This window comes from Balearica regulorum, chromosome 9, assembly GCF_011004875.1.
Source record: "Balearica regulorum gibbericeps isolate bBalReg1 chromosome 9, bBalReg1.pri, whole genome shotgun sequence".
NCBI lineage: Eukaryota > Metazoa > Chordata > Aves > Gruiformes > Gruidae > Balearica > Balearica regulorum.
The window spans coordinates 4,609,002-4,625,492 of NC_046192.1; the positions used below are offsets into that span (position 1 = coordinate 4,609,002).

The 16,491-nt window shown below is 41.3% G+C and overlaps 1 protein-coding gene across 1 annotated transcript in view; it reads right to left on the reverse strand.

Moving 5' to 3' along the window:
- The window catches only part of ARHGEF4 (Rho guanine nucleotide exchange factor 4), a 221,747-nt gene that overhangs the window by 102,990 nt on the left and 102,266 nt on the right, over positions 1–16,491 (reverse strand). The window contains exons 6-7 of the mRNA XM_075760875.1: positions 12,798–13,124; positions 6,787–6,916 (exon numbers count right to left, since the gene is read on the reverse strand). Coding sequence (XP_075616990.1) covers positions 6,787–6,916; positions 12,798–13,124 — 457 coding nt within the window. The remainder of the gene's footprint in view (positions 1–6,786; positions 6,917–12,797; positions 13,125–16,491) is intronic.

The window sequence follows — 16,491 nt, forward strand, 5'->3', positions numbered from 1 at the left end:
TCCCTATTTCAGTGTGATCTTTGTCAGAGACCTCAGTCCCAAGTGAAACAGCATCACTAACTACTTTTTAATTAGAAAGTTTTCTCTTCTCATTACCTAACATGTAATTCAATGTGTCCCTATAAAAGGGATTCTGAAGGAATACTATTTTCCTGAGAATGCAGAAAAACCCGTACTGTTTAACAACAGCTTTGAGACATCACAGAGGTTTTATGATAAAGGACATTTCCAGACTGCCACTCTGCTAAAACATCTGCCTTGCAATGGCAGATTTGTCAAACTATCAAAAAAATTTAAGGGTAGCCACATGGTTTGTACCATGTTCAACAGAAAACATTATAAAACTTCTTCTGTTACCAGAATAAGTGTAAGACCAGAACTAGATTGCTTCAGAGTGAGATTATCCAGATCAGCTCAAAGTTAGCCAGGTGAGACACTGTAATTTGGCGTTTGGACTGAAGTAAACCAAGAGCTCAGCTCCACTAGCACAAGTGGGAGAGTGACAGCTACCCATAGGTGGGACACAAAGGATCATGCTGGGAAATAACAAACCACTCTACCATTTACAAAGTGTCTAGACACCCAAATCCCAAATTTGGAGCTTAATTTCACACAAGAATTGAAAATTCTTGATTTACTATTTCTGCGTAAGATAATTCTGTCCAAAGTAAATAAAGCCATGTTATTATATGGCCATCACAGCCTGCTCTGACATACAGACCCCTTGGACTTTGCCTCACTATCTGTGCAATAGCAGTGTTGTTTTATTTCAGCAAGACTTCTGTTTTACTGAGTATTTCCCAAAAGAAAAAACCTTTGCCCTCCATCACTGCAGGTTACTACAAAGCATCCAACAACACTAAACCAACTTTTGAGTCCTTAAATATTTCAGCTATTCTTTACAAGAAAGGTCTCTGCAGTAGTAGCAAAAATAACATTTCTACTGTGGCCTGTAACAAAAAAATTCCTTCAATTATCTTCTGAATGTAGCTACTTAGGCCAAAATATTTTCCTCTAATGCCTCCCAATAAAGAAATGGAAACGTGTTCTCGATTTGACTGCAGTAGAATTACTCTTCTGCATCGATCTGGTCCTTCCAGGGCCTCCTAGAACTTCCTGCATTAAAGTACAAATGGAGAGAAACACTTCTTGATCACAGTAATGGAGGAGAAGGCAAGTTAAGCATTAACAACAAAGATGAATGCAGCTGTTCTGTGGATGTGGAGCACAGGGCATTGAAAAGAGGAAGGGAGAGTGCAGCTCTTCAGACACAAAAGGTACTAAGGAGAGGCTACAATTTAGTCCTAATTATCCCACCCTTGAAATCCATGTTTGGCACAAGAGAAGTAAGGAAACTGCATGTACCTGTATCTCTCCTTGACTGAGCTACTAAACCCGACATTATTTACAGAGGCTCTGTAGCGACTGCCCTTGCCTGGGAGATCTCTGCCCTCAACCTGCTTAAATCACTCCATCTGTTCCTCTGCTAACCTTCCCACTCTCTAGACTGAATGCTCTTGGCAAATACCAAAACATGTTTATTCAGTGCCAGAGACAACAGTGCTGCAATCCTAGTTGAAGGTGCTACAGAGCATATTATATGTATGTACTGGATAGGAATTTTCTAATGGAATGGAAAGAGAGGAAAAATACTATAAAGCCAGGTTGTGGAAAGCACAATATATCAGAGTTCAAAACTGCAACCCATCACACAGGGGTTCCACCTGACTACAGGATTTTTTGATTTTTCCTTTCTCCTTTTTGTTTGTTGTTAAATCCACATAGAGATTTTCTTCTGTGACACTAGAGAGAGAAGTTAGCTAAAGTTATTGTAGTGCCATCTGATTCCCACTACAGATTAAGGATCTCACTGTGCAGCCCGATCAAGGTTGTCAGGCCTTGGACAGCCTGATTCTAAATATCTGCTAGATTTTTTTAGTCTCTGTTGGGTTCTCCTGTAGTCTCATAGCTTTGAAGAGCGATTGCCAGAATCATTCAGGATTTGCTAGGATCTTCTTTTTCACTCTTTACCCCATGGAAAGTTTTTATTGGTATACTATATCTTTCACCTCAGTAGCTAATATACACAATCCTATTCAACCTGCTAAGACAAATTTTCAGGAACTCAGCCATCACTTGGCCCAGCTTTTAAGATTGGATGAAAATCTTTGAGTGAGCACATGTTATCAGAGACCTCACAGAGTGCAGATATTTGTGGCTGTGGTTAGAGAGAATCAAGATCGACATAGCAGGTCTAATCTTCCTGTGATTCAGAGACAAAATGAAAAACACAGTAAGCAACACGACTGCTTTTTAGTCACTTATATTCAATGGTACTTCCATGGGTTAATGGGGATGGAATGGACATTTCATGTTACAGGTACAATGACAGACTTCTGAGGACTTGCATACCATTTTTTTCTGTGTCCCTTCAAGAACTGAAATGACAAAAATGGAATAAATAGCTCAGCTTGTTATTTTGCTGAACTACAGGACTGCTAAATATTTATAAGACATAATGAAGTCCTGTTATTAAGCTAATATTTTCCCTCTTGAATAGATTTCTCCAGTGGCTGTCAAACATCTTCACATTAACTTTTGCCAAGTGCGAGCTTAACAGCCCATCTCTAGCTGGGAAAAGAAGATGAAAGTTGGCCACATGATGTTGAGTAAACAAACAGTTCCTTTGCCTCTGAGAAATACTTTCCACTAGACCAGTGAGGCCAGAGGACAGCTCAGTATCACTAAGTGGTCACTGTTTTCCAGACTATCCACAACAGATTCAGACTTTGAGAACTTGGCTTGCCTATTCTTATTGCTTACGCAAGATTTCCAAGGCTACCAGTATGTTCATCATCAGTACACATCAGTCAGAATGAACTCATGCCTCTCTGGTTGGCATAACCCACACCAACACTGTGGTGGAACTCCTGGGCATCTCTTGTAGATATCCGATAACAGAAAAGTTAAAGATCTTAGGCTGTTTAAATATGACAAGACACAGGGAAAATTGCCAAAAAGATTCAATCTACATTTAAATAATGATTTTACATAAAACAGGTTTAAGATCTGTTATAGCACAGCTACAAACCTGATCTTGTAATACACCAATTACAAGTTTCTCCCTCTGAGGATATGACAAACCCTGAAGGTTTATGCTTATACGTGTGACCCTATCCAAAAGTTTCACAGATTCTCTGAGAGGTAGCATGGGGGGGAAACATCTGGGAGATGGCTACAAGGACAGGCACAAGAACAGAAAAATCTCTAGCTGAGAAGCAAGAAAGCAGCAAGAGCAGGGACTTCAAGCAACTGCACCTCCAGCTCTCAGCCAATTACCCATGTCTGTCTGTCACTGTGTCGCCTTGTGATTGTCTCCTGATGAAAAGTCGCTGTGGAAAAGCTCAGAGACGGCAGCACCTCCCCAGAAAGTTCCCTCTGCTCTAGACCTGCAGGCTAGTAGTTCCCATGTCCAGAACTGCTCATCTCCTAGCTTCAGCTCAGTCATAGCTACATTCTCACAGCTGCATTCACTGTCCATCAAACAGCTTCCCAGTGACATCCCCAATTTTATGCAATGTCTTCAGGTTACAGATAAACAGATATCAGACTCAGGAGAAAGATGGAGAAGGAGAAGATAAGATAGCCTAAAGACAAACATGCTGGTCCACTGCTTTAACCCAAAGCCTTGTTATCCTACCACTGCTCTCTACAGCACATTTTGAGCCCTTCCCTCTCCTCGGCGATTCGTGGGTCAAATGCTCTCTCAAGATCTTCAAAGGCTGCCAAAAAGCAGAAAAGTATTCCCCTATCTACATTAGGAAGTGGCTTGTTTCCTATGATGGTCTTTCATTCTAGCTCAGCCTATTCAAACACTGCAGTAAACCAGACAGCAAGGAACAGATACGTACTGCAAGGTTGAAATGAAGACATAACCAGACAACTAAAGAGGAAAGACACTTGATATTGATCAATACTACCTGCCAAAGTGTGTGGTGCAGCCAAGAAGGTCCTTCCAAAGTGTTCAAACATTCCTGATGTTTGAACAGGACAGTTAACTTTGCTACCCTTGGGGGTGTGCGTATGAATGTGTGTCTGCATGTTGGTGGGGGTGATCAACATCTACACTTCTCTGGAGGAGGCTCAAGTCTTTCAGTCATTGCTGAATACAGAGACTAGCACCACCTCAGCTGGTCTCTATTTTGCAGATGTTAGAGCCATCTACTGGTTCCTTACAGTTTTCTCAGGTGGCTGCTCTGGACAGAAGAGGTGACAGGAAGGCAGTCTGCAAAACTTGATCAGTGACCAAGAACACCACAGTAGGCCCAATCCCAACTGCTGGGATATCCAAATGACAGGTTTGAGCCTGCCTCATTTCTCCCAGCATGACAAAGGCAGAGAGAACAATGTCTCACTGCTCTAGTGCCAGTGACTGGTCAGAGGACGCTAACGAGCACAGCAGATACAGCATTAAAATTAAGCTTTTCTCCTAGCACTCGTGGTATGTTCTATTGGGGAACAGGCAGCCTCACCTAAAATAGTAAGTTTGTGTCCAGCTAAGCTCTTGTCCTCAGGTCACGGGTAGGTGCATGACAGAAGTCTCATAGCTGTGCATGGCACCTCTTGGGCTGGGATCATGACAGCCATCTTTTCATATCTGAAGAACTAGAGAGGGCTCCAAAATACCACATCCCCCACAGTCGCTGCAGCATTCCCTGCACAAGGTGGCCTGATGCAGACTTTGGGAGTGAGAATTTTATCAGTATTTTCAACATGGAAGCGTACAGTACCACTGCAGATTGCACAGTACTTTCATATCCAGTGTCTTTTATGACTAAAGCATATGCTAGGATCATTAATACAAGTAGTTGCAGCTTTAGAGTTAGGAATCTTAAAATTAGATTAAATGGATTCATCATTTAGTTTTATATTTACTTTAAACGACCTACAGCTCTGTCAAAAGCAACAGGTATCACAACAAAGCTGTAAAAGAATCAGAGGGCTTTCTGCTGCAGTACTGCTACCTCAAGGACATTCCCAGTCCTAAATTTGATCCAACAACTTAAGACTATTCCTTCAGTAATTTGCAGGTTTCTCCCCACCCACATCCTTCCACAGAAAGGACACGTACACACACTCATCACCCCCAAAATGCTTCACATGAAGCCCACAAGCAGCAGCTAATAGAGATGGCTGTGGTAGAAGCATTACAGCGCTTCCTCTGTTCATCAGTCTTCCCCCCACTAGCATGTTTCTGGTTCTGCTGCATTTCTTCTGGTTTGCTACATTTACACAGAAATTCTTGAGGTCCAGGCTTAGGTCATAGTATGAAATTTACTTGTACCTGTCTCAGGAAGATTGTCTGAATCGTAGAAGATTCAGGTTTCATGCCTCATTTCTAGATAGCATATAAACACCTACAGCACTACCAACTGGTCAATCCACATTTACTCCCTCTATTCACCCTCCAAAATTCATAAATATTTTTTAACTCCCTCATGTCCCAGTTGGGAACTATCACGAAATTTGTATCAGCTGTGACTCAGAATTTACTTCTATGACAGTGGTACTTAGGGATTTCAGCTAATGTCAGAGATGCACAGACAACTTGACAATGATGGGTTTCCATCTGGGATTTCCAAGAAGTAAAGCTGCAGCTTTTTTAACTCAGCCAGGGAGCTCGTCCTAAGTGTTAGGGCAACACCAGATGCTTGTGACAGCAAGGGATCAAAGCCCTCGGTGCTAAGAGAGTAGAGGCAGGGCTCTTGACACCATGATAATAAGTAGTTTGTTTTCTTATTTCCAGATGAAACCTCATGACTCTGTGCATGAGTTGTACAAGGTGTCAGAAAGCAAACCAGTTTTGCTTGACAAAATATTATGACCACTCAACTCAGATATAATTAGCACAATGTTATGGGCCCTCAATTAAGTAATTCCAGCAGAGTTTATTCAATGGTACAAAGAGACTTTGAGGCAGAAATGGCAGCTTGGCACCCAACTGTGGTTGGCTTTTCCTGGCTAGATTCCTAACCACCAAACAACTCCTCTGCAGTCTGCTTTTCTTATCCCACCCCAAAGTGCTATGATAGAGATATCTGCAGTGTTTGGGCAGGCACTATCAGATGGAGAATTTAAAAACCTGGCAAAGATACGTCTCACTATTTAATAATCTGTGCAACTTACATTTTAATTCTGAGAAAGTGTCAGTCATTGGAAACAAAGACACGATACTTCATGCACATTCACATTCCTCATGAAAATACAGCATACTTGTTCTTTAAGATGATTTATTTAAAGTACAGGAAACTTCTACCTCTAGAGGCTCATTTAGTTGCTTTAGTGCCTAATTAGCAACTTGAGAGGAACCTCACCATACCTACTGTATTGCTCTCCAGCAAACACAAGGCAGAGAGTCTGTTTCATCTGCAGAAACCTAATTCGAGAGTGTGATAGATATGATACCGTCCTAGGTGAGACAGAGTTCTCATGAGACAACACAACGTTTTTACATCAAGCACACTATCCTTGCCATTAGCGGTCTTTTCTTCACTAAAAAGCTGACCACTGCCTTTAAAGCAGCACCCTGGTTATTCACTCAGGGAGAAAACAAACCAGAATACAAAAAGCACATGGAAGAATTAACTCTAAAGCAGATTTCTGCTCAGACATAGATGCAGTATTCCACATAAATAGGTCAGAATGCTTATCACATAGTTTCCATACTCAATAAACCAGAGTTTAATTCTCTCATAATTCATGTCCAACTAAGACTAGTGTACACACCAGGAGAGGAGATGTGCCGTTTCCAGCCCACGCAGTCTAAGCCTGTCGGAGTGCTCTGGGAAAATGGATGCAGTTTCAACGGTAGGATATCAAAGGCAACAGCAGATGTGATGGATGGACTTATTCCAGCCTGCAACAAGAGAGGGAAAACAGAGACAATAAACATTAAACTTAGATGCCCTGGAGGACAAAATACAGCATTCATCATGGAGCACCTCTTTCCACCTCTGATGCCTGCGCGTGTAAGGAAGTAGTACGTAAGTAGACACATGCGGATGATTATGGCTACAGAGATTAGAAAAGAGTGAGAAGGCAGGGAAAACTGCAAGGTAATAAGAACAAAAGTGGATAACCAGGTACTGGACTCATACTTCACATACTACCACACATACCTACATTCACAGAAAGTTTCGCTCCTTCCTATAAAGCCTATCTAGTGGGAGGGGGAAGCATATCCCTCAGCTACAGAACTGTTTCCTACAACTTTATGACAATTCCTGTTCTGGTGTTTAACATGTAACTAAAGCTTTTCTCTTAAGAGATTTATCGGTACCAGTCCCCAATCATATAGGATGTGGATAACAATTCTTCTCTTCAGTTAAAGGTACAAGTAGGATCTCTCGCTCTCTCTTCTACCTGGATCAATCTGGATGATTGATTTTACAAAACTTACAGAACTTTACAAAACTTTGAAAACTCTATACCATTTCCAGATCTCATTGAACTAATTTTTTTTGCTGGTTTAAGGGGGAAAATGTTCCTGACCTCTAATACCTCAGTAAGTCAGGTTTAAAATAAACAAAATTACAAGATTTTTTGTTTGTTTAAGAAATCACAGTCATACAAACCACTGCCATAAAGATACTCAATCAACCCACAGACTAACCCACTCTGTCATGCAGACATTCACTTGATATTTTAAAAATAAAATCAAATCTATCAACAAAATCCAAATGTAAACAATGTAAACTCCTTTTCTGTGTCAAAACCAATATTTTCTGCCAATGTTGCCACACCAAGAAACTTTCAATGTTTTCTGTCTCCTCTCATCCACCGTGAAACAGAAATAATATCTGGTTGATACAGGGAAACGACACCAACATTCCCCTTCTACTTCATCAGGGAATCACAAGATACTGGACATGATACTACAAGAATATAGATCATCTGGCAATGAGCAATTCAGTGACTTTGACAACAATCTGTAACTTGTAGTACTTAAGGCATAACACAGATAAGCTTTTATTCCTTTTTTCTTCTCTTTTCTCCATCCCATACCTCCTATTGCTGGCACACACGGAAAACATCAGTGACTGCAGTCAACTGGGAGATCAGCTCATCAGGGAGCATTGGTCCTATAGGCATAGGCATTTTTCATCTCTGTATCGCTATTGCCCCTTCCTTTTGCTGCTGTGACATTCAGTTACAACATATCCATCCTTCAGTGAACCAAGAATTTGGGATACAGAGGTTCAGTAGTTTATCTGGGATCTTTCCTTTTCCCTACTAGCCCACACTATGTCCCATAAGCATAAAGACTGCTGACTAGCCTTGATGGTGAAGCCGCTTCTTTAGAAGATGGCAATTAGTCAAACATACTTCTAAAATTAAATAGCAAACTAAGCGCACTGAATAGCCATGCACTGCCCAAGCAGGTGAGAGTGCTGCTGCTCTGTTGCCTGGTTCGCTTGATTCTTCTTGGACTTACTTCCCTAAAGCAAAGAGAACACAGCCAATACTTTGACACAATTCACCATCTCCTGAGGGATAACGTGAACCCCGTCCAAATTAACCTGAGCAGCGCCTGTCTGTCTAGAAAAGTCACAGCAAAGCCCCAGTGGCAGCACATGGTCTTCCAGTGACAACAAAATCAAGTAAAACAGGCACTTACTGAGCTATAGCTCTGAAAATGCCAAGGGTAAAGTCTAGATTATTTACATGAAATGCGATAGAAAGCATTATTGTTCCGTTTAAGACCAGGAAGGAGAATACTGCCTTAGGGCTTTTACAATAAAAACTGCAGGCTTCTTAGTAATCTCCAGGTCATCAGAGCAAATTTCAGGTACAGGCATCATTTGATTTCTATAGCAAGGAAGCCGGGTCTATACAACCCAAAGTCAGGGGAAGAAGCATTTTCAGACACGTTAGAAACACGTGAGCAGGGTTTTCCCCAACCTACAAGGGAGGGGAAATGAGGGACCAGAGCATAGTAAAGACCTTCTCTTCCACATTTTCTGCTCTAGGTTCAATAGGGTTATTTCTATGCCCTTACGCACAGCAGCACAGTCCCTGGGAGAGGCATTTACCCTTGTTTGTGTGTCTGTACCTTGTCAGGTGCACCACGGGGGAGACTTATCTCATTCAATCCCCTCTCCAAAGTGTGTTCATTACCCTATTGAAGTGTATCTGAGGTGCCCACAGTGCTCATAACCGTGGTAGCATGCAGCAAAACTTAATTTTCTCTTATTTCAGATATAGTAAAACCAGATTTCTAAGAGTCATATTCAGGACAATAAGCTAAAGATCTATTTTTCACTGCTTCTCATTTTGCTTTCAAAATAGAGGGAGAGCTTTTTCTGCACTATACTCCCTCTGGGTATAGTCCCATGATGGGCCTTTTAGGAATCTCTCTAATTTGGCAGTGCAGAAATTGTGCTCTAGCAAACTCACATAGAAGCCATGTCTGTGCTTCTATTGCTATGCACCAGAGATACAGCAAGCTTAACATCCTGGTTTTAACTTTTTGTCAAAATAGGAAAGAGCAGGATGGGAGCAGACAGGCAGTTCAGAGACATCGCTAAAACAATTTTTGCAAAAATAATTCCCAAAACAGAGCCTACTGCCATTACAGCATTACACATATCAGCAGCTTTGGGCATTGTCTCTGCTGCAGCTAGGGAATTTAAACTGCATTAAAAATAAGAGGACCCCAGACTACACTGTGAAACCCATCACCATGTGAAAGGCAAAGCCTATGGCCAAGCAAAAGAAAATAAATTCATCTACAGCCATACGAGTTTCTCTTCTACCACTTTGAGTGGTGCTACCTTTAAAGGATTGCCATGACCAGTTAAATGTTAACACTTTAAGGTACAAGATCAGAAGCTGCTCAGCTTGTTACTGGTAGCATCTTGTTATAAGGGACAGCTGGGTCAAGCTTTGAGCTTGACTCTAGGGATTTACACAGACTGTTCCCATTTAAAGCAGATGAACAACTTACTGGACCTAAGCAAAACAAAGACCAGTATACAGAATTGTTTAGGACTAGTATTTCAAGTAGTTTGGGGTTTGTTTTTTTTCAGTTTAAAGATAGTTTCTTGACTGTCCATCTCCCTTTGAATCTCAACTACCAGCCTTCGGATTAGCTTATTACCACTATACTAATTTGTGCATGTTGATCTGAATAGTAGAATAGCATCAGAAATCAGCACTTGAAAAAAAAATCAAGAATTCCTCTCTAGTCTGATCTATTAAGTTGTTTCCACAATATTGCAGCATTACATCACCTTGTATGCTGACCTGATCTTGACTTAACACAATACAACTTGTCATAACTGAAGCCACACATCCCAAGGCAGCCATATGTCAGAAAACATCAGACTTGTAATTTCAGATCTCCAAAGCCCATACAGTTGCCTTGTTCCAGTCACAAAACCACAACAGACAATGAACATCTTACAAAGCTTCTTTTGTGATAATTTATTTCTCCTTATAAAAAGGGATTTAGCATCCTTCTAAAACTGCCCTCAAACACTGCAGCTTGTGACAGCACTCCCACCACCCTTGGGAGTATGAATAAGCCAGCATTATTACAGGAATAGAGCATTTCAAAGACAATAAAACACAATAGGAAAAAGAAACTACGTGATTACTATTATAAATAAAATATACAGGCCAAGACATGCAATTACACAGGCATACAGGAAATAGCCCTTGAACCCCAACAGTTCTCTCAGTAAAACTTAGCATTGTGCCCTCTTAGCCTGCCCACAAAGATAAAAAGTATCAATAACCTGCATAATGTACTTAAGTCAACAGAAACTGTAAAACCCCCAAATCTACTTATGTGCTACTAAATATCTTCTACTCACCTCTACTACCCAAAGAATGAACCAGAAAACTAAGGCAGGCTGGTAAACCCCCCAGGCAGGTGGTGCTAAGTGAAGGTGCCTGAGTGGGCCAAGGCAGCTGCACATCATTACACAGCTGATCCCAATTTAGAGGTAAGCTTGCACCAGAAAATAAGGGTGCAAATGCTTAAAGAAGAAGCTGTTTTCTAGCAACAACAAAATGTGCAGTCAATCAGCAAAACAGACAGCATTCAAGCTGGGTAATCTGATGGCTTCAGGGGAAGATATTGAGGTAACTGGTTGCCCATCTGAGAAGCACTAATGGTCTCCATGCTGGCCAACATACCCTGCAGCATGGGTTAGATTTCCATCACTATCCATGCTTGTCAAAGAATTGTAAGAAATATTTTCAGCGTGTCCCTGGCTTCTGTTTATCACTGAGCCTATGTAAGCCAGGGATTCATTTTCTCTAGCTTGTTTCATGCCCATACAGCACTAAGTGCTCAGAACTCTGAAAAAAGTAGAAAAGTAACACAATTAATTTCTTTTTTAATTTTTTTTTTTTAATCTTAACACACATGTGCCTCAGGACCATTGCTCATTGCTTTCAACACATAGGTAGTAGTGGGGTTGAGCCAGGGAAGCACTCTCACTGAACTGAAAGTAGGAAATGCATCACAGAACCATACCCAGCGCTCATCCAAGCATCAACTGACAACATTTTGTTTTGAAGAGCCCTACAAATATGAAATAGAACAGAGTTTTAGTCCCTTTTCTTGAGGAGGGGAGAACAGTGGGCAGTTTTTCAGAAACCCTGTTTCTAGAATTGGCCTGGCTTTCTGTCCCAGGTGTCTATCAGCTTTGATGGGAAGCTCTCTCAGGCAGACAGGTACAAGGCAGCCGGTTTACTCCCAGCAAGACATAGTGGATGAGCTGAGCTGTGTCAGGTGAATGTTTCCCCCTCACCACCCACAGAACATAAGCTCAAGCATGTGCTGAAGTGTTGACAGGACTGGGGCCTCAGCTCCCCTCAAACATTGTCATTGTGATGCAAGAGCAACCAGAAACAGGCAACCAGGACAAGAGAGAAAGGAAAATAAATGCAGATAACACACAACTCTGAGGAAAACTTTTATTTGAAAATCTGCTACTTGATTTCAAGCTTGCTCAGAAGCTTCCTCCATATTATCATCAGATGCTGGATGGAGTGTCCCTCTATCTCATGTCCTTTTTCCTCAGAGGTTCTTTTTTATGTATGAAGGCCACATTTGGCTCTTGGATACAGATTCATGGCTCTCCATGAAGGGAACAGACCTTACCTCTGGATCCACGAGTAACAGATGCCATCAGTGTGAGTCACAACAGCCACAAAATTTGCCACAAGCAATCATAATGTTGATCTAAAAGTCTCCCCTGGCAGAGAAGAGAATACTAATAGCTAAAACTCCAATGGCAACGTTCTCTCGAGCATTTCACAGCAGGAATTTGCCTGAGTAGGAAGTGTGGAGTTGGCCTCAGATACAGGGAAATCTAATTTAGAAGTCCATTTTTAAAGTTATACAGCAATGCCATGGGGTACGGAATGAGATTTCATCAGTTTAATTTATATTGATTTAAGGCAACTCTGATTTGCTCCGTGTCCTCCCTATCTTTCAGCTTACAGAACAATCTGATATCCTCGCCTCCTCTTGTCCAACACGGCACGGGGCAGGAACTGCTCAGTTACAGCAACTAAAAAACTCACCAGCTTTAGAGATCATCACTTACGGAGCAGTTTAGTGTTTAATTAGTCTCCACAGACTACCAGGCTCAAAGAAAAGCAGACAGAACTGGTAGCAGACAAAGTGGAAGGACAGGAATATGATGACAGTAGAAAGAAGCAGCCGGAGCAGAGAGGAAGACAGTGCCAGAGAATGAGAAGGACGGTGTATGGTTTCTTACTTTTAAGTGGTCCTCTGGGAGGTGTTGCAATTGAATCCCTCTCTCTGGCTGTGTCTCCTTCTCTAGCTTCCTTTTTTGATTCCTTTCCATCCAAACATCATCGAAGCTGAAGCACTTATAGAGGGGTTTAGGTCTCTTCCTCCTCCTCTCTGGAATCTGCTTGTCTTTTTCATCTGGAGCAAGGAAGGAAAGCCTCCAGGCTTTGCTCTCAAGGGTAGAGATAGGGCGTGGGGATGGTGGAACCTGGGGGGGCCTTCTTTTGCGATGGGGAACCCATTTCTCATTTGGCCTCTTTTCAGGTGGCGTTTGATATTGCTGTTTAGACTCCTGTTTTACAAACAGCAGGTGAAAACACAGGATTTGTTGGCTGGAATTTTGTTTCCTTCAAATCAGGTTGAACAGAAGATGGTAAAGCTCAGTTATCTAGCCCCAGAACTATTCAGAAGTACTACTATTTCCTGAGACTATTGGCTGGCCAAAACCAGCCTGTCTACTCACTCATCCTTCGCCATAGGCTTAGGGGTACTCCAACCTGAAGCAGCAGCTCTGGTATCCTTTGAGAGTGTAATATACACTCCCTCTGCACAGGACAATGCCCTTTTCACCCTCATTTAGATGGCATATTACAATAACATTACTACTGAGATTTAGGTCACTCTCTCTGTACAATATTATTTACAAAGACAGACAATGTCTCTGAAAATAGAATAATGACCAGTCTTGTCTGTCTGTGCTTTTCCAACTGTATTTCAGTTATACAATGTGAAAAGGCTTCCTAGATGCCTGCGGGTCTGATGTCTTAAGTCCTGTGCTTCCTGATGTGCTCTTTGTGCTATCCATTTTATTTGCTTGATGTTGGGCTGAGAGTGAGGAATCGCACAGCTTTGCACTTCACTCTCATTTGCTTTTTGATGAGTGGTTGCACAAAATTACAGCTTTTATACTGGAACAACTTGAAATTAAGCATGCCCTCAGGCATCTAACTACCACTCCATGTAGCATCAGTCTTACAATCAATAATATTTAAGGTGGGAGATGACAACATTGAGGAATGAATGATCTCAGGAGTCTCTTTTCATGCCAAGAAAATGTTGTGTCCTGACAATAGTATCTCTCCAGTTCCTCACAGTTCATTTGAAGAACCCAAATACAACAACCCTTGAATCACTGCAGGCACTTCCTATCTACTGTCAATTAACCAACAATCCCAGATCAATTGTTCTTTGCCACTGGCAAGAGATATCACAGCTTAGAAACACTCCTTATCTACTAGATGCTATTCAAAAAGGAAAGTGTATCCTGCTGGTATTCTGTGCCTAACCCCATCGTATTGGAGAGGAGCAAGGAGGAGAACTTGCACAGATTCTAAACATGTGACCTATTAGGACAGTTCACTCTTGCCTGCTGGGTAACACAATTATGTAAGTAAAATCATGCCACAAACAGTCACATTAATTAAATATGTAATGAAGGCCCTGCCACATTGGCAAACTGGTAATCGTTCTGTCTTGCTGTTTTCAGCATAAAATCTTTGTCCAGGATATAACTTGGAGAATGTTAACCATTAGCAGGTAATGAGAGAGGAGCTGGTACGTGGTCCACCAGGCTAAGAACGGTTACTTACCAGTGTGGTAGCCAGAGGCATCAGGGGCAAGCTGATCTACTGCAGTTTGGTACAGCACTATAACACAGATAAAGCTGATACCACTGGAAAAATACCTGGCTGGGGGCTTGGGGAATACATACATATCCCCATACTGCAGGGCACACTGGGAAGGGAGAGCAAGGAACTTCACAATTATGCATTTGTTGTACAATAATGTCTTTACTGATGTGGAACAGAAAAGGACTTTTCTTCAAATCCACTGTTAATTTATGACCTTTTTACTTAGCAACACACTTAAGGAAGACCATCCTTAGTGTTTAGATGATAATTATGTTGGAAAGACTTAACACTGCAAATGTACTTTGCCCAATGTCTCTTGCTGTATTGCAGAGATTCCTGAGAAAACAACTTCACTTACAAAACCCAGGGTGCAGTTCTACTTCATTTCACAATGTCATGAAAATGGAAACAAATAAAAGCCCTATCTGCTTTAAGAGATTAGATGTTGTGTCCTGAAAGCTGGGACATTTACATTAATTTCCAGGCTCCAGCTGCATTTATCCTATTTCAGATAGCATATTCTGCAGCCTCCAGAACAATCAGGAAAATCAAACTGGTTTTATATGGCTTAGACACCATTTAAGTTTTTCATGGTTTTCTTTAAATTATTTAATCTAGCAATTAATTTAAGTAATTATTTATTTGCTCCTAATGGTTACATTATAGGATGTGGGCTTGCCTATTCAGGGCTTTACACATGCCTCATCTCTCCACTCTTTTCTAGATGCTTTTTTGGGTAATCATTTACAGGTCAATGATTTTATTCATATTCTGAGAGGCTTCATCTATTGACAGTGTGTATAGTCCAAGCATCTAACATTTCCCTAGTCTGGTGTAACACTGCAGTATCTTTTTAGGAATGTGGTGTCCAGTATTAAGTTTGTAAGTTAAGTTGATGCCCATGAAAACAAAAGATTTTCAAGTAAAGCAGAGGATAGAAGAGAATAAAGCAAATTCTCTTCCCCTTCTGCCCACAGCAATTCCAGCACTACAGCCCTCACTTCTCAAACTGCAACCCACATGCTTCTTTAGATTGCAGACACCACTAGCTAAAAAAACCAAACCAATCAACCAAAATCCCTTCCCAGCAGGGAGGTGAAATCTCCAGCAATGGAGATTTTCAAGACTTGTTTAGACAAAGTCATGTTTTTGTCTTTCTGGTGTTGTCACTAGTCCTGTCTGAAGAAGGAGGTGGGATTAGATGATCTCCCAAGATCTGTTCCAACCAACTTTTCTTTGTTTCTACACAAAAACATAGGGAGTTTCTATAAAAAAACATAGGGAGAAAGGGTAAGCTAAGACCATTTTGGAGGCTATCTTAAAACTTTAATGTAACCTGGAATGTGAGAGACAAAAAGCAGCAGCAGCAGCAAAAGCTGTGCCCATTTGAGTTGAACACAACCAGCACTCAGCTGCAGAATTGATCAAGCAGTTCCAGATTCATGAACTCTCTGAAAAATGTCTGCTTGGGGTATGCAGAATCTCATACCCTCTCACAAGTGCCACTTTTGAAAATCCGCTCAACAAAATTATTTTGCCCATTTCTTAATGTCAAAACTCAACATCAGCAATATTGAAAAAGTAGCATCATCAAGCCAGGTCCTGGGATGTCAGCTAACAGATCAATCTCAGTCACTCTGGTGGTTTGTGCTTAGCCACTGAAAGAGATTCCAAAACTCCGAGTCACTTACAACTCGGGAAATCCTCTCTGGGATTAAAGGCCTACTGACAGAGGAAGTCTCTGCTTTTAAAGACCTCAGCCAACCAAAAAATCCCTATTGAAGATACAATCTTTTCTGTGAGATCCAGCCTATCACAAGGAAATTAATGTGTTACCAGGAGTAGAATACAATGCAACATCAAAAGGAGACCCTGGCTCCATGGGTTTTTTCTGTTCACTGTAGAAAAGGCAGAAAAGGACTCCTAGTGGCAATCAAAGGGTAGTTATGGTGACTGCAAAAACACATGGTACTTTGAAAGACAGCTTACTCATTGTCTAAAGAGAAAGAATTTACTTCTTAAAAAGTG